Source organism: Ursus arctos, unplaced genomic scaffold (genome assembly GCF_023065955.2).
Source record: "Ursus arctos isolate Adak ecotype North America unplaced genomic scaffold, UrsArc2.0 scaffold_29, whole genome shotgun sequence".
NCBI lineage: Eukaryota > Metazoa > Chordata > Mammalia > Carnivora > Ursidae > Ursus > Ursus arctos.
Window position 1 is genome coordinate 16,532,102 of NW_026622974.1, and position 25,098 is coordinate 16,557,199.

Consider the following 25,098-nt stretch of genomic DNA (forward strand, 5'->3'; position numbering starts at 1 on the left):
TGGAATGATGCCAGTCCGAGAGCTGTTTTACTAGTTTGCTACAAGGTAAATATGGAAAACCAGAGTATTTAGCAACTTCTTGAATAATTTGACATTGCTCTGGAAATGCAAATAGTCAGTAGACTTGCCTTGTTGAACAGACCATTTCAGACACTGCTGAGCTCGTGTGGTAAGTCACCCGTGACATGAGCTGAAGAGATAAGTCATGCATTAAGGGACCATAAGTAGAACTTCAATGGATCACAAATTAAAAAAAAAAAAAAAAAAAAAAACACCTTCCCACAAATGTGTGGAAAGTATTGTGCTAGAGCATCTATGAAAACCATGTTAAGCCACTGTAATAATGATTAGAGCAACAAGAGTCCATCATCTTCTCAAGAGAGGCGGACAAGGCCAGAAACCAAGAGCGATTACTTTGGAGGAAGCTACTGATGCCTTGTACATTTCCCTCCTAGAAGAGAGGTCAGTGTGCTTGCCCTGTACCTTATAACAAGAGAGTACAAGGAGAGCTCCTAAAGGGTTAAGCATGTCTCCCTGAGGTGAGAACACATATGACTAGACTATGACGCTCACCAAAAGAATCTAAAGGTGAAGATGGTGGCTGGAGTAAAAGAGCTCCCTGGGATTGAGCTGCCCACCCCAACAGACAAAGACACAAGCTCTTTGGGGACCTACCATGGGTCCCAAGAGAGAGGGAGCAAACTTTGACCCTATACAAGGGGATCCTATCCAAAAGGGCTTTGTGGACGGAAGAAGGGACCAAATAGAGGGGGTGAATCATCAGAAGCTCAGGGGGCCAAGGCAGAATACAAAAACAAAGGAAAGATTTTTTTTCCACATGAAGGAAAATGCAAAACACGCAGAGGGCATGGGTGCCAGATCTTAACTACATGGGCTGTGCAAAGCTAGTCCCTTAATCCCGTAATCCCCTCTCCTCCTTGCACCAACCTAGAGCAGTCAGAAGCAACAACTGGACAATATGGTAGAAAACAAAGAAGGGAAATAGAAGCCAACCATGTCCTTTGCCACTTCCCCTAACTCTGGCTCAGGCTGAGGGAAAAGAGGAATATTAACTTCGAATATGGAGTTGTAATCATAGAAAGACCAGCCTGGCATTATGCTATTACTAGACTGTGCTTAAATCTTTAATGGTTGAAAGAAACCCAGGAACTTCCCATTTTTGCAGAAAAGTTGTGAAACCTGTCTTGTATTTTTCCTTAGAAGCAGAGAGTGATTTAAATGGAGATTGGTAAGAAGGAGTAAGTTTGATTTCTCTTTGCATCCTAATCGGTAAACAGATTGTACACAAAAATGGTGGTCTCGGGCTCTCTTCCCTCTCCTCCCAGATGCAACCACTTTCAACTCCTTGGTTCTTACCGCGTTTACCTTCACGGTTCTACGTAATATGCACATAGTGTATCTCTAGATTCATTAATTTTAGATGTTATCTATTGAGTTCCTATTATGGTAGACAAAGATTTTACCTTTCTTACACAAATTTTGCTTAAATCCACATTCAGTGATTTCATGATTAAGTCTATGTCAGTATTATTCCCTGTTTAATCAAGTACATATCAGGATTAAATTTCCTTGCTTATTCAAACTTCCAGTTAATAATTGCCTCAATTCTTTGTTTTTTCTTCATTTTAAGCTCCACAGTTTCTGGTTTGTTTGAAAGATTCGTTCGAAGGCCCCAGCTCCATGGAGCTGGCATCCAAAGGCCGGCTGGGGAGGGAAGGATCAGGCCCAACCTGACCCCAGGAGGCTCAGGAGAACTACTGTGGACTGGTAAGGATGCAAGAGCAGACCTGCCCCACCTGCACCGGAGGATGGTACCCAAAAGGGACTCGCTTGGACCCGATGAACCCAATTCCTCAGCCATCCAGAAAAGCAGTGGCTGTGCTGATGGAGGAGAGCAGGCAGCGCCCTAAATCAGCAGTTCTCCTCTGGAGCTGCGCTGGCTTCGGACGCTGGGTCAGGTCTCCACGTGGGCTGCCATCCTCAACACCCATCCCAGGAAAACGAGGTTCACCTGCCGCTCTGACTACTCCTCTCAATGTAAATTGTCTGTATGGCCAAATGTGTCCCTTCGTTATTCCAGTAGAAATCTCTTCACGAGCCCTCCCAGCCTCCCGTCTCTGCCGCTGTCAGCTAGCTCTGCCACACAGATAAGAGTTCGGGACCGTCCTGTGTATCAGCGTCCAGATTCTCTTCACCTCTTTCCTGTGTTAATCCTCAGTTTCTTGGATCTCACGCCTTTTTCTTTTTGGTTTCATTGCACCGTTTGAAAGAACACATCTCCTATCAGTCAAGTAAGAAAAGTCTCACTTGATGGAAATTTTGTAAATCCCTGCAAGTGTGATAATGTCATTATCCTCACACTTCATTGACAGCTTGGGCTTAACATTCTGGATAGGAAGTCAACTTCTCTCAGAATTTCAAGAGCAATTCTCCTTTGTCTTAAAGCTTCTGGGGCGCCTGGTGGCACAGCGGTTAAGCGTCTGCCTTCGGCTCAGGGAGTGATCCCGGCGTTATGGGATCGAGCCCCACATCAGGCTCCTCTGCTGGGAGCCTGCTTCTTCCTCTCCCACTCCCCCTGCTTGTGTTCCCTCTCTCGCTGGCTGTCTCTATCTGTGTTAAATAAATAAATAAAATCTTTAAAAAATAATAATAAATAAAGCTTCTAATATTTTTCTAAAATGACACTCTATTTTCTCATTTTTTTTTTTTTTTTTTTAGTCTCCCCACCCAGTGTAGAACCCAGTGCAGGGCTTGAACTCACAATCCGAGATCAAGACCTGAGCTGAGATCAAGAGTCAGATGCTCAGCCCACTGAGCCACACAGGCACCCCTCTATTTTCTCATTCTTTGTCTTATTCTAAATCAGCTCTGCTAAGGAATAGTTCACGTACAATTAATATACCCATTTTAAGTCATTCTGTAAGTTGATGTTTTCCCTTCTACCCTCCTTCCCTCCACTGTTCTCTCCTTTCTCCTTCCCCCATCCCCTCCCGCTCTACCCCTCCCTCCCTCCCTCCCTCTCTCTCTCTCTCTCTCTCAGCTTCCAGGATCATCTTATTCATCTTATTATCCCTAGTGTCCTGCAATCATACACTAATGTGTCTTAGCATACAACTTTCATTCATTCATTGTGTTAGGCACTCCGTAGGTCTTTTCATTTTTTTTAAGTTAATTTATTTACTTATTTAAGTAATCTCTACACACAACCTGGGGCTCAAACTCACAGCCCTGAGATTGCACAGTCTTCTGACTGAGCCAGCCAGGCGCCCCCACTCAGTAGGTCTTTTCAATCTAAAGATTCACATCCTTCAGTTCTGAGACCATTTGTTGTTGCTTTATTTTTTTGACAATTTTCTCTTGACCATTTTTCTCTTCTTTCTTTTTTGAGATGTGGGACCACCTGAATCCATTCTATAATGTTCTTATCTTTTTTCTCCAATTGTCTATCTTCTACTTTCTGAAAGATTTCATCAACTATAAACTTTAGGGAAGTAGGTATGCTATCATTTTTAATTTCTAAGAGTTCTTTTTTATGCTTTGCTCCTTATTGTTTTTTAAGTCTGTATTGTTTTTGTTTCATGGATGTGTCACGAAAAACTGCCCAAGACTTAGAACTGGACAAAAGAGAATATTAGGTGTTCTTTTAATGGAGTCAAGTTGAAGGAACTCCATTGAAACCCTCTGGGAATTATCTAATTCTATCGGGTGGGCACCTTTGATTAAGTTTCTATTGACTAAATAAAAAAAATTTTTTAAAGAAAGAAAACAAAACAAAAAGTAGGGATTGCCTGACTGGCTCAGTTCATAGAGCATGTAACTCTTGATCTCTGGGTCATGAGTTCAACCCCCACGTTAGGCATCGATCCTACTTAATAAAAAAAATTGAAAAAAAAAAGAAGAAGAAAATGACTAAATCAGTGGTTGTCCCACTTTATAATACATATATCAGTAGCACTTGGAGGGCTTGCTAAAATACAGACTGCTGGACTTGGCTTCCAGAATTTCTGATTCAGTTAATCAGAACAAAGAACAAGCTTCCAGGTGATTCTGATGCTGCTGGGCTAGGACCCTTACTTTGAAAACCACTAGACCAGGCTATGCATAAACCTGTAACAGTAAAGTTAACTTGTAATAAAACAAATGATTCTTGTCATAGCAACGCAAATGAATTTTTTCCAGTGATTCAATTTATTTCCACCCAGCAAAAATGACAACCCCAATATTATATACTATTCACCTAGAAGATATTAATCTGTTTTGCCTCTATTAGCAAATTCACTTCTGCATTCTTGACTAATTTTATGTCTCCTTCAGACTCTCCTTTGAATTGATCTTATTATCTGACAGGCTCCCCCACTAATTAATGAGTTAAATAAAATTTTTAATATATGCTCAATTTATATTTATGGAGGGCCATGTTTTTAATTTTTTAATTATATTTAAATACATATATCATCTTCTCTTACCCTTTTGAGGACATTAAGAATCTTCTTCATCTCTATTTACTGTTACTATTTCCTCTGAGTTCCTCTTTTTACCCTTTGTTAGGCTGGGGTTTTTGTTTTCTCTCCTTTATGTTGGAGGCTTTCTTCAATATCTGGTGATGGTAAGCCATCCATTCACATTCAGGACTGAGATACTAAAAAGCTTACTGAAAACTCTGGGAATATGATTTAGATTTGTCCAATTAGTGGGCTTTGCCAAAGCATGACTGGATGAAGTGTGTCAACTGGTGGGATTCATTACCAAGCGATAAGGTAGCAGTTGACTTTTTCATAGGATCCCTGCTAAAATCTGTCTTCCTCAGGCTGGTTCAATTTCTTCAGAGAAGAGTCTTCCAGTCACCTGTCTGGGAAGTATGAGCCTGGATGCTGGCATTCTGGAGCTGGAGGTGTGGTGGTGGGGTGTGTGTGTTGAGGTGTAGAGGTCTTATCAGATTTACTCACCCCCACACCTCATTCCCTCCCGCCCTCTTCAATGCCTGTTATTTGTAAGTACACAGTCTCTCTGATTCAGTTTCTTCAGAAATTATACTCTTTTTTAAGATTTTATTTTTAAGCAATCTCTCCACCCAATGTGAGGCTCGAACTCACAACCCCGAGATCAAGAGTTGCATGCTCTAGCCAACTAGGTGGCCCAGAAATTATACTTTCCATCTCCTGTAGGAGTGAGGAAGAAGGTGACTGAATAGTTACAAAGGTGCCTAGCCAAAATGCTCCTTATGGAGACTTTCAAACAATTCCTGCTTGCAATCCTCACCTCATTTCTGCCTGCAACAAAACAAGGTGATTCCTATTCCTGTCCACGTCTAGGGTGCTGGGAAGGGGGAGGTGGTTAGATTCTCCGTACATATCTTCTCTTCTTGGCTAAGTCATTTACCTTTCTCCATTTACTTTCATCTCATGTACTGTGGTTCAAGGTTACAAATGTCTCTCACTCACACTCACTTTGTCTTTCAGTTTCTTGTTTTCCTTGTTGTTTTGGAGTGATTTTGCAAGAAGAATCAGGAATTGAAAGCTACCTACTTGCCACCTTGAAATCAAAAGTCCTAGGTACTCTTTAATACACTGAAATCTGCTTCCTGCCCAACATCATACATCTAAAATGTCCTTCCCCCCAAACACTTATGTCCTCTTTGTTGCTGCTTAAAATTTAGAGCACAAATTCAGTCTTCACCCTTTCTGACTTCTTCATAATATTTTATATCTTTACCATTCCTTTCTTGGAATTCAGTCTTCTCTTGGCTTCTATGACACCGTTCTCCCCTGGTTTTCCTCTATGATTATATACTCTGTTTGTTTCATACTGATGGCTTTCTCTTTCACCATTTAGCCCTCAAATACAATGCATACAAAATCCAACATATCTTCCCGCTCCCCTACATCACACCCTATTTCTCTCATCTTGCTTTATTCCCATTTTAATGAAACTCCAGAATCTACCCATTTGCTAAAGCTGGAAACCAAGTATATGTATCTCTAATTGTGGAATATAATATATATATATATATATGATTTTCCTTTTTCCTCACCCCACATATTATTTGTTACCAAGTTATATTTATTCTAATCTTTTATGGCTCTCAAATTAATTCCTCTTTTCGCCCACATTATTACTATCTTAATTCAAGCCCTAATCATTCTTTCTTGGACCAAAGCGTTAGTCTTCCTGACTCTAACCCTCAACTTTCCAATCCAACCAGTACACTGGCACTAGACTAATCTTTCTAAACTGTAATCATCTTCCCAACCCTCCCTTACTCCCTGTCCTGAGGGGCCCCAAATACCAAAAGATAAAGGCCCAAATTTTTTAACATGGCAAACAGGGCCCTTTGTGACCTTACCCATTCTCAGCCTCGAGCTCTACATCAGCTTAACCGGGAACTATTTCTACTTCCCCAGAAGGAACAGAGCTCTCTCAAACCACTCCTTCAAGACATGCTGCTCCCCCTGCTTAGAAAGCTTTTCCCTATTTCTTCAACAGTCCTTCAATACTCAGCTCAGCACAGCACTTCCTCCAGGAAGCCTTCTCTGAACTTCCTATTTTGAGATAAGTGACTTCCTAATACTCTCTTAGAACACCCTCTATCACACTACATTGTAACCATCTGTCCCTTTCCACAAGACGGTAATACCCTTAAAGTCAGAGACCTTATATTATTCACCTCCATATCGCCAATACATCTAGAACCCTGTCCCATACTTAGGTTGTATATGAGTAATAACAGTAAATAGATAAAGCATTCACTGTATGCTAAGTGCTGTCTTGAGCACCTTAAAAAGATGAATCTGCACAACGACATAATGTAGTTACAACCCCCATCCTACAGTTGAGGAATCGGAGCCACAGCGAAGCTCAGTGACTTACAGGACCCAAAGGCAACATGAGGTAATATGTGTTAAAGCCAGAATTTACTCTCACGTAGGCTGTGTGGTTCCAGAATACACCCTCCTAGCCACTCCATCATCTTGTTTATTATATTTGCGGAAAGGTTAAGTCTTAACTCAAGCAAAACTAAACTGGGCCCAACCCATTAATAAACCAGGTGCTCTCATACCATGTGATATAAAAAGTTAATTTCTGTCCCCATGATAAATAGATGACTTTCAAAAGAGTAACAAAAAAGGTTGTTTTGGATTTATAAAATACAATCTAATTTATCAATTTGCTACAATAATTGAGCCTATGAATTCCCTTTCCTGTATTCCTTCTCAGTCTGATTTCTCACCTTACAACTTTCTCCTAGTCCATGATAGCTAAACAACAGCTATTTGGGAAAAAAAAAAAAAAGTAGAACAGAGATTCATTATTAAAAATTTATTGAAATTCCGCAATGCCCTAGGGCTAAGGGTTAGAACACAAAGCATAGTCTCTTTCTTCTCAAGGGACATAATTCTTCTCATTATTAAAGTCAGAACACAAGACAGAACTACTATGAAGAAATGACTTTGGAAAAATAATTTTAGTATGTTCCTAAGAAAGCAGTGCTATTCTATTTTTCAACTTATCTGGCTCCACAATTAGAGATATTTTAAAGCATCAACTAATGAAATACTTCTACGGTGCCTTGTAATATAAAATACTCTCTTACTCAAAGTTATATATACCTAGGGAAATAAAAAGAACCAGTGAAAATAACCCAGACTATGAAGCAAACACTAAGTAACTGCCAGAAGTATCAGACAATGCCTGATATCCAATTTACTACTCATCTTCCCACCCCAGGTCCCAACTTCAAACCACAGGTTTATTTGTATATTACAAAAGGGAGCATCTAAGGTTTGTTGTTGTTTTTTTTTTTAAGATTTTATTTATTTATTTGTCAAAGAGAGAGAGCACAAGCACGGGGAGCAGTAGGCAGAAGGAGAAGCAGGTTACCCACCGAGCAAGAAGCCCAATGCGGGACTCAATCCCAGGACCCTAGGATCATGACCTGAGCCAAAGGCAGATGCTTAACCGACTGAGCCACACAGGCATCCCAAAAGAACCCATCTAAGTTTTTAGGAGCAGGCCATGAGCCACAGAATTCTAAAATTCTCCTACCATACTCGGTATTTTACTCCTGAAAACAGACAGTAACACAACTCAAAACCAGATCAACAATCAGATATCTGATCCAAGTGGTTTTCCTTTATTTTTTTTTTAAGATTTTATTTATTTATTTGACAGAGAGATTGGCAGCGAGAGAGGGAACACAAGCAGGGGGAATGGGAGAGGGAGAAGCAGGCTTCCCGCTGAGCAGGGAGCCCAATGCGGAGCTTGATCCCAGAACGCTGGGGTCATGACCTGAGCCAAAGGCAGACGCTTAACGACTGAGCCCACCCAGGCACCCCTGGTTTTTCTTTACAGGTAAAAATCACAAATTTCTCTAATTTATCATCAGTGGAAGAAATCAAGTCTGACTATAGTTCAGACTTTATTAAATGGGTGTCTAATCTTCTGATTCATGGAGACCAAAAAACAAAACGAAACAAAACAACAACAAGAATACCAAACAAATGGATAGAACAAGGTGCCAAGAATTTTGGCTAGTGACTTTTTAACATCTCTAAACTCCAAAAAGCTGAATAAACTCATGGCACTCCACTTTAAGGTTTATGTGCAGCTTGAAAGTGTAATTTTTGCCCTTCTGAACTCTTGGGACAAAGAATCATACTAAATAATGTTTAACCTTCTTGGAATGCAGAAGGAGGGGAAAAGGCTAAAATTGATATGTCTCAACTGATTATAATCACAGTTCAAGGGACGTGGTTACCCCGATAGCTAAGAAAAAGGAGCTCATTTTCAACGCTTATGCTGGCTATTCAAAAATAATTTTTCTTCAGCTGCAATTTACAAAAATTAATAGCATGAATGCACATGTCCTGTAAGGACCCCATTGCTTCTTAAAGATCCATGCCCAGCTATCCAGTTTTTGCAAAAATGAAGAGTTTTGGTGGGGTTTTTTTTTTCTTGCATTTGGCAAAGCAGCTAAACTTATAAACCATTCTCAATTATCCATGCCTATTTCTTTTTTTTTTTAGATATATTTATTTATTTACTTACTTACTGAGAGAGAGAGAAAGAAAGAGAGAGTGGGGAGGAGAGGGAGAGGGAGAGAATCTCAAGCAGACTCCCCGTTGAGCGTGGAGCCCAACATGGGACTTGATATCAAAACCCCGAGATCATGACCTGAGCCAAAACCAAGAGTAGAATGCTCAACCAACTGAGTCACCCAGGCGCCCCTATCCATTACCTGTTTCTAATAGAGCTAATATAAAAGTAAAATTCACAGATAATTCTCAAGTACCCGAACAGTTTCAAGCTTTCTTAAGTAAGCTTTAAACAGAGCTAGAAATGTGTAAATCACCCGCTTGCCTCTCTATTTAAGCAACAGATAAGTAGAAGTATGAGCGGCAAAATGAAAGCAAAGAACTCCTTCAGGAAAACCATCTCCTGAAGACAGAGTCACATAATGGAATGTGATGTCAATATTAAAGATTAACTAAAATCGATTAGGCCGTTCAATAGCTTGCATTTCCACCATCATCAAACTTTCATGAGCTCTGTAAGAAGATATAAGTATAATTTGCTGGAATAAAGTCATACTGCAATTGAAGAATTTACCATGAAAAAAGTTTTGAGAGTAGGTATCACTTGAGTTTCAGCAAGACAAAGTCAAGCACTGTGATGACATGCTGCCTTTTGGGTCAGTTTTGTTTTAATAATGGTTCCATTTTCATATCGATAAATCCATAAAGAACAAAAATAGCAATCTGAAAATCAGTTTTTAGATATTAAAATGGAAGAATATGCCTATGTAATTCTTTACCTGTTTTACATTATTTGTTGAATTTTTAAATAATAGCACACTTTTTACACCATTCACTAACATGCTATTATAAAATGTTCTCAGTAAAAAGCTGACAAATAAGCAGTAGTCCTTTGTTAAAAGATAAAAGAAATAGGGGCGCCTGGGTGGCACAGCGGTTAAAGCGTCTGCCTTCGGCTCAGGGCGTGATCCCAGCGTTATGGGATCGAGCCCCACATCAGGCTCCTCCGCTATAAGCCTGCTTCTTCCTCTCCCGCTCCCCCTGCTTGTGTTCCCTCTCTAGCTGGCTGTCTCTATCTCTGTCGAATAAATAAATAAAATCTTTAAAAAAAAAAAAAGATAAAAGAAATAAAAAGCATCAAAAGATAGCCTTGGGAATATTGCCCCCTTCCGTCTTTCTAAAACCCTTCTAATAGTAAATATCTGAAATTTGGAAATGTTATTAACAAAGATTTAGGCTCACTCTATGAAAAACAAAAGTCACAAGAGAGACTTAATGAAGCAAAGTATTGGTGATATAAATTTCATATAAATATGTGTTTCACTTTTTTTAATGTCTTAAACCTTTCGTTATGGGACATTTCAGGCTTATACGATAACAAAGTTTAAGGAACTACCATTTATACATTGCCCACCTTCAACAATTACCAAGTCCTGATCAGTGTTGTTAGGACTCTATTCCTAACCACATTTCCTCCTTCACTCCACTGGATTCCTTGTGGATCCCAGGGATCATAGTATTTCATTACTAAATAATTTAGTACATCTCTCTAAAAGATATGGACTACCTTTAACAAAATCATAACACCATTACCAGTCTCAAGCATTAACATCAATTTCCTAATATCATCAAATATCTGGTTAGTCCCCCATTTTCTCAAGAATTCTTCTTTTACATTTGGTCTGTTCATCCAAACAAGGCCTACACATTACATTTAATCAATAGATCTCTTCAATCTCTTTTAATCTATAGATTACCCCTCCTGCTTTTTGCTTCTTATAATGTGTTTGTTGAAGAAATTGGACTGTTTGTCCTAAGATTTCCCACAGCCTGGATTTCACTAACTGTATCTTCAGCAAATCGTTCAACATATTTTTCTGTCCTCTGTGTTTTGTGTAAATCTGTAATTAGAACTAGTGGTTTGATCTGATGTAGGTTCAATGTTTCGTGCAAGAGTATTTCTTAAGGGTTATATAAGGCACATAACGTGTGGCTGCCTCTCTGGTGGGGTAAGAAGTCACTGAGGATCACCGGCCTGGTTCATTCCTTCACTAGGGTTGGCAAAATGGTGACATCTGAATTTCATCATGCTTTCTTCCCTCAACAGCTGTTTGATTACCATCTAGAATAATTCTTATTGCAAAGAAAGGTTAATGCAATTCATTTCCCTTTACCACTTTTCAGAAAAGTGACTTGGTTCACTTAACATTCTCCAAAGGTCACACTAATCAGGTGGTTTGTGGGGTTTTTTTTAATATCACAAATTCATGGATTCTAAATATATTGCTGTATGTCAATCCACTGTGATCATTATACTTATTGATCAGTAAGTTTACTCCTGGTCCTTCTAACAAGACCTCAGTAATCTTTGATGTTTCCTTGCTTTCCGGTTTGACAGGATGTGCCAGGTTCGTTCTATATTTCTTGTTCCAGATCTGGATCAGCCATTTCTCCCAGGAGTCTGTGGTGGCTTCTGCGGATGCCCCAACTGGATCCCTCCACCCAGCCGGGGCTCTCCCAACTGCTGCTAGTGTTGACTGCTAATGGCTGCCATCTGCCCCTTCTTCAAAGAACGCCCCTGGGCTACACCCAGCTTCCCAACACCCCTATCTCAGTAGACCTTGGCCAGTGATTAACTGAACTGAGGGACTAAAGGGTCACTTCAAGTTGAGACTTACTTTAGAGTGCAATTTGTGCATCAGAGCCCAGTGTAAGTCCAGGCTGAAACTAGTCTCCAGCCAAGCCTTTGTCCTTGCTTATTAGCTTTTGCCCCCTGCCCTGTCCTGCTTCCCTTATTCTCCTCCTGAGATCTCTCCTGCAATAAATCACTTTCACAAGAATGTCCCTTCCTCGGGCTCTGCTTGAAAAACCTCACCAAAGACACAGCATTAGTGTGTTTCCATAAGAAATGATATTAGGATTCTGTAATATGGGCATTACTACTGGATCGGTCTTTGTTCCTAGACCTGTTCAGTGGATAGAACAAGGAAATACTTCTTTCAATGAAAACATTCATTATGAGTTAAAACTGATATTTCCAACTCAATTTTAGGATTACAGGGATTTACTTCTCTGATATTATACCTGCATCTTTTCTCTCTCCCCGTGAAAATCCTGGCTCCTAACAACATCAACACATCTGTTTGCTAAATAAAGTTTCTCAAGTTTTTTGATACAGAACAGAAATTAATCATGAAATAACACAATCTTTTAAATTATTATCAAGCTTACATTGTTTTAGATCAATATTGTTCATTCTAATATAATGTTTTAATTCATATGAAAATGATCATATAACAGCCTTTAAAACCTCAACTAAGAATTTACATTCTAAGCAGTTTCTCTTTTCCTAAGAGTAATGATAGAAACTGTTATTTCGCTTACACGAAATACGTCTTGCCATCTGATATTCAGTCCACAGTCATGCCCACCCCGTGCACACAAGGACATATCCTCCCATTAGCAATTAAGTCCTTTTCTTGGCATTTGCTACTTGTAATGACCTCTGATTTACCTTGTGCCTCTCAAACTTCATAATCATTTTATTTAAAATAATGTTCCTGAAACATTACTGTCATTTCCAGAACCAACCTCTCTTCTCCCCAGGCACAAACTAAGCTCTCTTTGGGTATGTTCAATTTCCAGAGTTTGATTTTCTTGAACCACATTTATCACCTGACACCCAGGGGCCAGTGGGAGGAGGGAGGCACTACTGAAAGTAATCAGACAGATCCTTACACTCACGAGGAGGTAGTTTGGGGGAGAGCAACAAAGGTGATATGCAGAAAGGTTGAAAAATAGATCTAGGAGAAAAGGTCCAGAGAGATAGAACCATGAGCCCAGAAAACAAACAGCTTTTTTATTCCAAGTACAATTAACTTGCTACTTTAGAGCTATCAAACAATGCATGATCTTATCACTCAAAGAACTGGAGCAAAGGAGAATCTTGCATTAGGAGAACCTCTGAATCAGATAAGCTCTAAGATCCTCTCAAACTTTAACATTTGATTTCACAAGGACTGACAGTAACACAGTAGCAGGTGGGCCAAGCTGCACCCTCTTCACAGAGGACAGACAGCAAAGGGTCTCCTATTGTAACCTATGGGATTGAGGACAAAGATCAAGGAGTCACCTCAGACAAAGAGGGCTGTTAAATGCCAAACAGAATTCCAAAGGAAGCTAGGAGTGTGTCCTACTTTAAAATAAAGGAATTTATACCCACCCACATTTCCCAGCACCATTTAAAGACCACCTTTGAAAGGGCTTTCTTTTCAGTCGTTTGATCCAGGGTTGTTCACGAAAACTTTGGAGGGATAAGTGGCTATCAAACAGAGTCTCTCTAACAGTTTTCTTCAAGCTTCCTTTGCTTGGAGCCTAAAGAACTAAAAGTTTTTAAGATAATACGTGACCTGGAGTACAAGAAAGACTTAAAAGGAATGGCAACAGGCCTTGCTGTAGTCAAAATGCTGACCTAGGAAAGAATCACGAGTCAGAAAGGTGTACTTCTTTTTCTCCAAGCAAAGCACATGAATCCCTTCACCAAATTAATCTTGGTTTCATGAATTGTTTGAGAAATTAAATTCTACCTGTATTAGCACTGTTCATTTAACGCATTCCACCTACCTTGCACGCTTCCACGCACCAATTATTCTTATACCTATTGTTAGTAGATTCATAGTACACGAAATCTTTTGTCAGATTATGTAAGGGAGGCAAAGCAATACATAGCAGACTCAGTAAGTTGCAGGGGTATAATTCAGTAAATCCTTTTGAGGTGGTTAGTAAAAGAAATTTGGCTTTATTAATTCACTTCACTCTCTAGAATTCCAAAGAGAAAAAGAAAACAAACATTTCCTTTAGAAGCTTTGTATTTGCCAATTAATTAAGCCAAAGTAACGTATGAGCTGTACAGTCAAGCCTTCCACAGAAAGGGAAGTGTCCTAAGGTTATGCAAATAAAGCTGCCTGGTCCTACATATTTCAAAAGGAAAGGGAAAACCATTTAATAATCTAAGCAGGAAAGGAGCAGAGAAACATCCTACTGTATTTTCAATGAGATCAAGGATGTGTCGTTAGCTTTTCCACACTGCAGCAACTTCCCAACTACAAAGATGACCTGAAGTCCTGTTAATACTAATTTTTAAAAAATTAAAACTAGACAATGTTCCAAAATATCTTGCAGCCTTACAATGACCTAAGCTGCAATCAAAAAAGCAGAAATTTTCCCCAAGGCTGGAAACCAAAATTCAACAGCAGAAGACAAAGAAGGGTGAGGTCAAGGAAGTGGTTTAGTAGGAGAAGAAGCAGGAAAGAGTAATAGGAGATTTGGAAAATCCCTTTCTGCTTCTTTCTCTAGTTTCTACCTGAGTTGCTTCTTCTTGGGCTAGGATGAATACCCTAAACTGAAATTCAAGAGCCCTAAACCCATCTCTTTAAGGCATCTGTATTTCTTATGTGCGTGTGTATGTATTTACGTAGGGTTTATTTTTCTGTGTCACTGAAAACAACACATGCATTCAGATGTGTGTACGTTCTTTTCTCCCACCCCCCCCTCTGGCAACCACCAATCTGTTCTCTACATCTGTATTTCTAAGGGAAGAGTTGGAAGTTACAAGGGAGTTTTATTCCTCTTCCCAACCTCTCAATACTGTAGGGCTCCAAGGTTCAGTCCTCCAGTCTCCTCTCCATTAACATTCACTTCCAGAATCATCATCCCATTTAGTCTCATGAATTTGGTAACATTTCTGTACTAATGACTCCCAATCCAGACTCATGTTTTCCATGAAATTCAGACACTAGAACATCTAACAGTTATTTTCTCTTTTTTTTTTTAAGATTTATTTATTTATTTACATGAAAGAGCACGTGCGTGCATACACGTCTGCGAGCACAAACAGGTGGGGAAAGGGGCAGAGGGAGAGAATCTTCATGCAGACTCCCCCCACTTCAACGCGGAGCAGGAGCCTGACGCAGGGCTTAATCTCATGACCCATGAGATCATGACCCATGACACCACGACCTAAGCCGAAACCAAGAGTCAGATGCTTAACCCAATAAGCCACCCAGGCACCCCTCTAACAGATCATTCTAACTTAACATATCCAAATTGGGAATTTGATTTCCAACCATCAACCCAAAACTGCTTCTTCCTCAGTGTTCACCATTTCAGAAAGCAGGACTACCAATTATCTGTGCTAAACTTGCCGCTAACTCCTGAGTCAAAATTATCAGGTTCAAAAATCCAATGACTAGTGTTGGGAGCTTCATGGGCCAAAGTGTTGCCAGCAGGGGGAGCAAGCTACAGCCTGGGCTATGACCTGGGAGCACCAGCAATTTTTAATCAGATATTCTTCCTCACGAGAAAGTCACAAGGAAATGTAGTGCACAAAAAACTGCAAACAGCGAAATGTAACAGGAATGAACTCAGTGTGCCTGATTATTTGCAAGTGCTCTAAAATTTTAATTTCCCCTCATCCCACCCCCAACACAAACACATAAATACCTCTTGGGGCTAAGTGTTGTTATACATTAACACCCTTCTTTGCCTTCTGCTGTTGAATTTTGGTTTCCAGCCCTGGGGAAAATTTCTGCTTTTCTGATTGCATCTTAGGTCATTGTAAGGCTTTAAGATATTTTGGAACTTTGCATAGTTTTAATTTTTTAAAAAATTAGTATTAACAGGACTTCAGGTCATCTTTGTAGTTGGGAACTTGCTGCAGTGTGGAGAAGCTAACGACACATCCATGATGTGTGTGTAGTGGGAGGGCAAGAGATAGAAAGACTCTTACTACTTCCTACCACAAAAAGACAGGGTCAGTAAAATGTATGGCAAAAATGAGGTTTGGAGCTTATCTACGGTTTCCAATACCATTTCTACCATCTATGCAGGTAGGAAAACTGAGACTCAATGTGATTAAAAGGCATTAGGAGGGTTCATTAAGATAAACATCTAGCACTAAAAATATGATCATGTGAACTTCTCCATTCTCAAACTGCTCCAGTCAAGGTGCGTGGGTTTAAATCTTAGTTCTGTTATCTACCAGCTGTGTGACCTTGACAAGTTTCCCCTCCTGGAAAGTGAGCACCTACCCCAGAGAAGTGCTGGGGAGATGAAATGAGAAAAAACAGGGAAACAAAAGAGAACAATGCCCACGTGTTGCCCACTTGGTAAGCACAAAGTAAATGTGAGAGCTCTTGTTTATTATGTGTTATTATGATGATGATAAGGTTTAAAAACTATAGGATTCCGACACACACACACAAAAGGCTTTGTAATGTAAAAATACTAAAGAACAAATAGAGAACAGGAGCTAAGTATGTTTTCTGCTTCAAAGCAGTAGAAAATTCCTAAAGTGTTCCAGTGACATGTCTTAATATAAGTCCCAAGACAAATGTACTCAGAGAAAAATCAGGATACATTTTTTAGCTAACTCATCCTTAAAAACATTCCAAAGGAGTGAGATAAAATGAACATATATTATTAATTAAGTTTCTATTAGTGATCTCTATTACAAACGCATATAGGCACATTTGACTATAAATTATAGATTAAGAAAAAGTACATAGGTTAGAGCAGCCAAAGATGCTGAAGTATACTGCATTCCACATGGCCCCTGGCCCGTGTCATCAAGAGGCCAGCCCCACTGAAAGCCGACTGAAACTGCACTGTCACAGCTTCTGACCCGACTCCTTCACAGCCACATCCTAGTTCAGCCTTTCTCACTCTCAGGCCTGTTTATTATTCAGATTGCTACACGAAATGTCTGGACAGGCACCTGGGTGGCTCAGTCGGTTAAGCCTCCGACTCTTGATTTCAGCTCAGGTCATGATCTCAGGGTCATGGAATAGAGCCCCGTATCCAGCTCTGTGCTCAGTACTGAGTCTGCTTGTCCCTCTCCTACCTCTCTCTCTCTCAAATGAATAAATAAAATCTTTAAAAAGAAAATATCTGGAGTGCTTCATATAAAGTCACTCAAATAATCCTGAATCACCACAGCTGATTTATTTTTATTCCATCTCCAAGACACCATCAGAGCTGACCTCATGGCAACCCATGGTAGCACTGATTTTCTCCAAATGTATAGGTTAGGAAGGTCACAGGCTTCAGGCATGTGTCTTCTGGACTTGGTAAGGCACTACCAACGGCACCTAACCAAATCCAGAAGAGGAGGGCACAACAAGGCCTGGGCTCAAGTCCACATATGGCATAAACACAGGAACGTGTCAGCAGAGGCCATAAGATTCCAGGAGGCTGAACAGAAATCATGCGAGTTAAGGCACCAATAGCCTCCTCACAAACCCTGACAATTTCCAGTCTCCAAAATGACCCTAGCAGATGCAGACAGATGGAGGAGGTGAGCTTTACCTGCCCCTAAAGAACACTCTCCAGAATTTTTGCCCTAAGCCACAGAGTAGCCTCCACTGCTGTTTCCTACCTCTAATCTCTCTCCCTTCCAATTTGTTCTGAGGAAGTCAGAACAAACGTCATCATCCTTCGATTCCCCAGAAGCAGTGGTCACCAGATGACAGCACAGTGTCACCTGTTAGGGCCAAGTTCAGGCCCTAATTACCTCCCACCCATACTGCTGCTGTAGTTACTTACCTGACCCTGTCCTGCTCCCCACTGACTCATCCTGCTCACGTTCAATCTTCCTAAAATTGTGCTTTGATCATGCCCTTCTAGTATCCCCATGAAGCACAGAAAATGAAGTTCAAACACAGTGGTTGTCTAGAATGTATTCTGGCCCCAATCTCTTTTTCCAGCTCTACCTTTACTTCTCTCTCATGGAAACCCCCACATACTGTCAAATGGTTCTCAGTACTTCTGCTTATTCCACTCATCATACCTAACTTCTGCTGCCTACTGCATTTCTGCCAGTATTTTCTTTTATTTTTTTTTAAGATTTTTTTTTTTAATTTATCCATTTGAGAGAGACAGAGACAGAGAGAGAGCACGAGGAGGGGGGAGCGGCAGAAGGAGAGCAACAAGCAGACTCCCCACTGAGCAGGGAGCACAGAGCCTAATGCAGGGCTCTATCGCAGGACCCTGGGATCATGACCTGAGCAGAAGGCAGATGCTTAACCAACTGAGCCACCCAGGTGCCCCATTCCTGCCAGTATTGTAAAGCCCAACCCAATCCCATGTCTTCTGTGAAGCAGTTATCCCCTGTCCACCCTATGGGGATGGGGTGGGGGGTGCAGGAAGGAGGGGTAACGCTCTCTGTTCTCTGAATTCCTATAATGCATAAGCTATACGCCATGTGTAAATATCATTCATACCTTTATTCAATAAAATGCATTCAGATGCCTTGGACCAGGAGCTATTCTAAACCAGATGATAGAGCCCCCAAATAAGTCAAGATATAAGAAAGAAAATGAAGAAAAGGAATTACCACTTAGTGTTTGTTCTAGACAGATGACTGTGCCATCTATTTCCACGTCAGTTCAGTTCACCCTCATGGCTCCATGAGGTAGCTACTGTTATTGTCACTTTACAGTGAGAAATCAGAGTCTCAGAGAGTTAAACCACCTGGCAAAGATGACCTGGTATGTTGTTTTTTATTTTCCGTTGTCCCTGTCCCCTCTCAGACTCTCTGCCCACCTCTACCTTGCTCTGTCCTTGGGATGCTGATCTCTGTAATGGGCATCCCCAAGCCCCTTGCCCAAGCCACTTCGGTTGAGTCAATGGAAGGCACCAGCAAGAGCTAAGAGAGCACTCCCCCCGCTCCCTTCCTGACTCCCTGGGTTCTGGCTGTGGCCACACTCCAGTCATAATTCCTATCAAAGGTTCTTTCATGGCCCCAGCAATTCTTACCAGGATCCAGTAGGACCAGTGCCATCTGCTGCCTGTTCAGGCTAGGTAGGTAGGTAGGCTCCACCTGAAGGTTAGCAAAGCACCTTAGCCCTGCCCACACCTCTGTAATTAGTCCTTTCATTAAACTCTCTTCAGTTGAACTCTCAGCATGCCACCTGTTTCCTGCCAGACGCACAGAGCAGAACTTGAACCCATGTCCGTTTTCCTACAGAGCCTGATTTTTTTCACTTGGATAACTGCTGTGTAGGAGATGTGTACAAAGTGCTGAGGATCAAAACAAAAGGTATCTCACTATGCTAGGAAGGACCAGACAAGTCTTTCCTGAACAAGTTACTTGATCATGAGTCAGTCTTAAGAGGTGAATTGTAATTCACCAGGCAAACAGAGAGAGAAAATAAGCATTCAAGGACAAAGTGGATACCAATTTCAAAGTCACAGAGGAATACATCTTATTACCCAAGACAGTTACGTAGGGTGCTCATGAAAGAATAATGGTGGTTGAGGGTTTCTAAAGTGTGATGATAACCACTTACCCAGCCTGAACTTCATGGGGAGATTAGAAGTGGCAAAGAATTAGCTAGATTCTGAGCAAAAGAACCAATGTGCCTATTCTCCCTACCTTCAACAGACCCCCACCAGAGAAGGTACAGCCAACTCTTTAGCATAGTATACAATCCCTTGGTGATCTAGCCCCGCCGGACCCAGCCAGTCTCATCCAGCAGCACCACCTCCGGCTGTTCCCGAGAATGCCAGACCTTCTCACACCTCTGTTGTACACGATCTTCTCATCAGAGATACCTACCTCCACTTTCCACCTGATAAACTCATCTTTCAGAACTCACGTCAAGCATCTGCTTCTCTGTACATCTTTCTGGCTCTCCAGGGTGCTTCCCTGGCGCCTTGTTCATAACTGTACAATAGCATTTTCATGACACAGACATGCACCCGATGTACTTGTTTGCATGTCAGTCCGCAGACTCGGCTGTGAGTTCCTAGAGGTCATGAACTACAGGAACGCAGCAGACCGTAGAGCTAAGTGCTTGGGCTCTAGCAGTAGGCTGCCTAGATCCAAATCCTAGACTCTGCCGCTAACAGCTAGGTAAACCTAGGCCCATTATTTATACTCTCTGAGCCACTGTTTCATCATCCAAAAAATGGGAATAATAACAACATCTACCTCATAGGGTCGTTAAGGGAGTCCTATCATATGGTGAGCCCTCAATAACTGTCAGTTATTAATATGTATCTGTGTATCCCTTATTTCCTATGTAAAAACCTTTGTTTGTTTGTTTAATATTTTATTTATTTATTTATTTATTTGACAGAGAGAGAGAAAGAGAGCACAAGCAGGGGGAGCAGCAGGGGGAGAGGGAGAAGCAGACTCTCCGCTGAGCAGGGAGCCTGATGCGGGGCTCGATCCCAGGACCCTGAGATCATGACCTGAGCCAAAGGCAGACACTTAACTGACTGAACCACCCAGGCACCCCAAAACATTATGTTTGTTGAATGAATAACTTTTCCTATCACTTCATAGTAGATACCACATAGATACCAAATTCTACATAGCTTGTTTCACTAATCGTGAAAAGAAGACTGCCATCTCTAAATATGTGCTTATTTTACAATTGGTCAAAGACACACAGGACCTTTTCTGTAAAGGAATTTAGCTTCTTGCCATTGTCGTTGGCCGGCGCACTGAGTCAGACATTCTCCTGGCCTTCTAGCAACCTCCACTGTGCCTGCAGCACAGTTACCCCACAGAAGGGCAGTTCTGTTTTAATAATTCACAAAAACCTATTATCAAGCCAAATCTTGATGATTCCCCCAGGTTGGCATGAGAAATGACAAAAATAAGCTCCCCCACAACATAGGAATGAACCACAGGGAAACTTCCTTTTAATGCTAAGGCAATGTAACATCATTGCAGTTATGAAACATTTTTTAGAACCTTTTACAGTGGCATTTTCTAAGCCCCATATCCTTAACCGTCACAACCTGGGTTAAAAAGTCCATGTGTGAGAACCCAAACCAAGAAAACATACCAGAGCCCATTGAGCAATGTGGTCAGGAGATAGAGAGCAGCTCCCACGTGAGCCCGAATTTCCTAGGTAAGGTAGCACTGCCACCCACAGAGACACAAGTCCTGGACCAAAACAAAGGCCATGCCTGAGAAGGCCAGCACCCTCACTGTCACCCTGGCTGGTGGCAGAAGGTGGCACTGGCCACAGCAGCCCACAAGCCACCTCCTGGCGGGGCTCAGCTACCGGCCCGGACTCCAGCCTTACCTCTCCCTCCTCTTCCCTTCTGTCTTGTTGCCCCTCTTCACCAACTCTGAGCCCATCGTGATGGTGCCTCAGCCTGGGAACTCTGCGGCCGCTGCTCTAATTCTCCACCTGCTCTAAGAGGGCTCAGAATTCACCCGTTTTTAAATCTCCCCGTCTGCAGTGACCAGCTCTGGCCTCTTGGCCAACTCTCCGGCCCGGCGCTTTCTGGAAAATCACACTCGTTCCTGGAATTCACATGGGTTTACAGCACTCGCTGAGGATAACGACACAATAACCAGATGATCTAAGCTGACGATTTTTTAAAAACGGAAAGAACCACCACGCCATGGATTTAATATTCTTATCAAAGTTCTCTACTTACCGGCCTTCTGGTTGAAGCACCTTGAACGGAGTGATAGAATTCTGGCTGCACTCGGCTGTTTTTCTTGATTCGTCGTTTCCTCACGGAAAGCTCTTGCTCGCTCTGGTGCTGAATCTCCACCACGGGCTTGGCTTCTTCCAGGCGAGCCGCCGCCGCCGCGGCCGCTCGTCTCCTCAGATGCCGAGGGCTCGCTCGGAACCCCTGTGGCGGAAAACAAACCCAAACAAATCCGGGTGGGTATTGAGTTAGTTTCTGGTGAGTCCCTGGGGCGACTTCTACAAAGAGCCCCAAAAGTCACCAAGTTCAATGAGATCATTTACGTTCCCGAAGGGAGCATGGATGTAGAAGGAGGCTCGACATTAAAAAATGCTTTTAACTCAGTAAAGCCAGTTAAAAAAAAAAAAAAAACACCCAGCGGGTGAGCACATTGCTTTACTTATGTGTATATACATCAGACCACGTGTGAAAAAGGGTACTTCCACTTGAGCGTGAAGCATGGCACAGGAGGTGGGCTGAACATCGCTACGCGGCAAAGTGTCACTCTGCGTTCCTGAGAGCAGACTCGGAAGGCAGGAAAGCAGGAAGGTAAAGCATCATTATAAAACACCAAGAAGTGAAGATTCAAAACTAACCGGAGGCAATGCCATAAAGCAAAGAGTACAAGTTCAGTTAAACCACATGACACGGGGCACCTGGGTGGCTCAGTGGGTTAAGCATCTGCCTTCGGCTCAGGTCATGATCCCTGGGTCCTGGGATTGAGTCCTGCATCGGGCTCCCTGCTCAGTGGGGAGTCTGCCTCTCCCTCTGCCTGACACTCCCCCAGCTTGTGCTCTCTCTCTCTGTCAAATAAATAAATGAAATCTTTAAAAAAAAATAAATTAGATACTCCATATTACGCATTTGGGAATATATGATTTTGGAAAATCTCAAAGAATTACATAAAATAGTCTCTGTCCTCATGTAGCTTACAATTCCCGAAGAGCAGCAGTTCACGTATACGCTGGCATGTGTGATTAAGAGTTAAAGTGGGCAGTTGAGGACACAGTGCTGGCAGATCCCAGACAAGGAATCAATGAGTGAAGCCGAAAATCGTCTATATTTGGCTTCGTTGTGTGGGTGGCATTTGAAGAATGAATAGAATTTATATTCCAGGCAAGGGAAACAACATAAGGAATGAATGAATAAGTAAAATAATGGATGGGTGGATAACATATTTATGCAGCAATAGGAAACATTATTTCATGACATACTAGGATAAGCATACAAGCTATGCATGAGGTATGGTGGGAAATTAGGGGGTAGAGGGTGTTAAATGCTCCAAGGAGGGCTTCAGTGCGATTGTGGGTCTTCCGACTTTTTTTTTTAAGTAGGCTCCACGCCCAGGATGGAGGCCAAAGTGGGGCTTGAACTCATGACCCTGAGATCAAGACCTGAGCCGAGATCAAGAGTCAGATGTTTAACCAACTGAGACACCCAGGGGCCCCAACAGTCTTCAGACTTTTAAAAAATGTCTAAAAAAACTTACTGACTGCAGTAAAAGCACGAAAAATGGAGGGTAAGAATTTCAGGGGGAGAAGCAGTATGGGATACTGAACGATTAATGTGCACAGGGGGATTCCCACTGAGGGACATGGGAGAAGGTCTGGAGTCTGATTATGGAGACCTTGAATACCAGGCTGAAGGACATGAAGGAGGAGAAAAAAGACAAAAGTAGGCTGTGACCCACAGAGTCAAAAGTCGCTCTGAGGTCAACAGAAATCAATAAGGAGGAAATGCAAATGGATGTGGCAAAACTGAGGTCACCATTTGGGCGCTTTTCTCTCATCCCCAAACGCACTGGCCTGTCCCCATCCCTTCTCTGTGTGCAAGCTCGGCTGGATCCTCTTCAACCCAAAATAGTCCCAGAAGATCCCCACAATCCCACATAATCAAGAGATACTACAGCAGCTGCGGGAGAAGAGGACTAAGAAGAAGGAGCTGGGCCAATCCCTAAAATGCGTTCTAGAGCCATACTGTCGGAATCAACAACCACGTGGGGCTGCCTTTTAAACATGCACATTCCTGGACATCCTTGCCAAACACACACGCGGCGCACACACGCACGAGGCACACAAGCGCGCACACACTCTCTCCCCCTCCTCTGCTTCCTTCTGAATTAGACTCTCTAGGGGTGAGACCAAGGCTGTCAGTTTTTGGCTTGGGTTTGGGGATTTTTTTCGTCATTCTCCTTTTTCCCTTTCGTTATTTATTTATTTATTTTAAAGATTTCTTTATTTACTTTAGAGGGAGGGAGAGTATGAGCGGGAGGGGCGGAGGGAGAGGGAGACAGAGAATCTCAAGCAGACTCCACGTTCAGCGCAGCCCCAGCGCGAGGCTCAGTCTCACCACCCTGAGATTATGACCTGAGCTGAAACCAAGAGTCGGACGCTCAACCGAGTGCACCACCCAGGCAGCCCTCTTTAATTTTTTATTTTTATTGAAGTATAGTTGACGTACAATGTTTACTAGTTTCAAGTATGCAAAGAACCTCTTTTTAGCAAGCTCCTCTGGTAATTCTGTGCTCTGAAGACAGAACCTCTAGGAGTCAGAGCTCAGTCTTACCACCAGGTGGCACTAACTTCCACATCCCTTGCATTCTTTCTAGCTCAGAAATGTGTGCACTGGTAGAATTAACTAAGTATTTGCTAATATACTAGCTTCTATCATAGTGGGGTGAGGTGAGTATATGTCTTTGGTAAGAATGTAGCTCCTCCTTCTCTTGTGTTCATAGGAGTAATAAGCAACCGAATTTTGTTTAACTTATGTTATTACCAATACTTCTTACTGGCCTACAAATTCTGAAAACACCTGGAGGAAAAAACTCCGTAAAACGTAACGTGATGCCCTCAAAAAAAGATTAAGATTCAAACAGGTTGGTGCAGTCCTTCTGGACAGCAATAGCTCAGTAAACCTGCATCCCTGTATCTACTCTCAAGAGATTCTTCCAAGTGTGAAGGTGCTTAACATACATATTACTTGTGATAATAAAAATTAGAAACAGTTAAACCATCCTTCCCTAAACTTCAATCACTTTCTTTACACTTTCACTTTTTTTTAAAGATCCCAGCACTACCATGTAGGTCTCTGATTTCCATTATAGCCAAATACACTGGCACTATTTTTAAATAACGTTTTATAAGCACTACAATATATAGTACACAGACAACAGCCAGACTATCTGGGTTCAACTACTGCCCCTGTCACTTCCTAGCTGTGTGATCTCGAGTAGTTACTTAACCATTTCTTCATCTGCACAATGGTGATTGAAACTAGGACTTCTTTCAAAAGGCTGCTGAGAGGAAAAAATGAATTAATGTATACACTTAGAAGTACATCTAGCAGGGGCGCCTGGGTGGCACAGCGGTTAAGCGCCTGCCTTCGGCTCAGGGCGTGATCCCGGCGTTATGGGATCGAGCCCCACATCAGGCTCCTCCACTATGAGCCTGCTTCTTCCTCTCCCACTCCCCCTGCTTGTGTTCCCTCTCTCACTGGCTATCTCTGTTAAATAAATAAATAAAATCTTTAAAAAAAAAAAAAAAGAAGTGCA

The 25,098-nt window shown here is 41.8% G+C and overlaps 1 protein-coding gene across 13 annotated transcripts in view; it reads right to left on the reverse strand.

The window, feature by feature from the left end:
- Positions 1 to 25,098, reverse strand: part of LOC113261161 (dystonin) — a 453,463-nt gene that overhangs the window by 374,349 nt on the left and 54,016 nt on the right. For all 13 annotated transcript variants that reach the window (XM_026507181.4, XM_026507164.4, XM_044387138.3 and 10 more), the window contains exon 3: positions 21,513 to 21,713. In XM_026507181.4, coding sequence (XP_026362966.3) covers positions 21,513 to 21,713 — 201 coding nt within the window. The remainder of the gene's footprint in view (positions 1 to 21,512; positions 21,714 to 25,098) is intronic.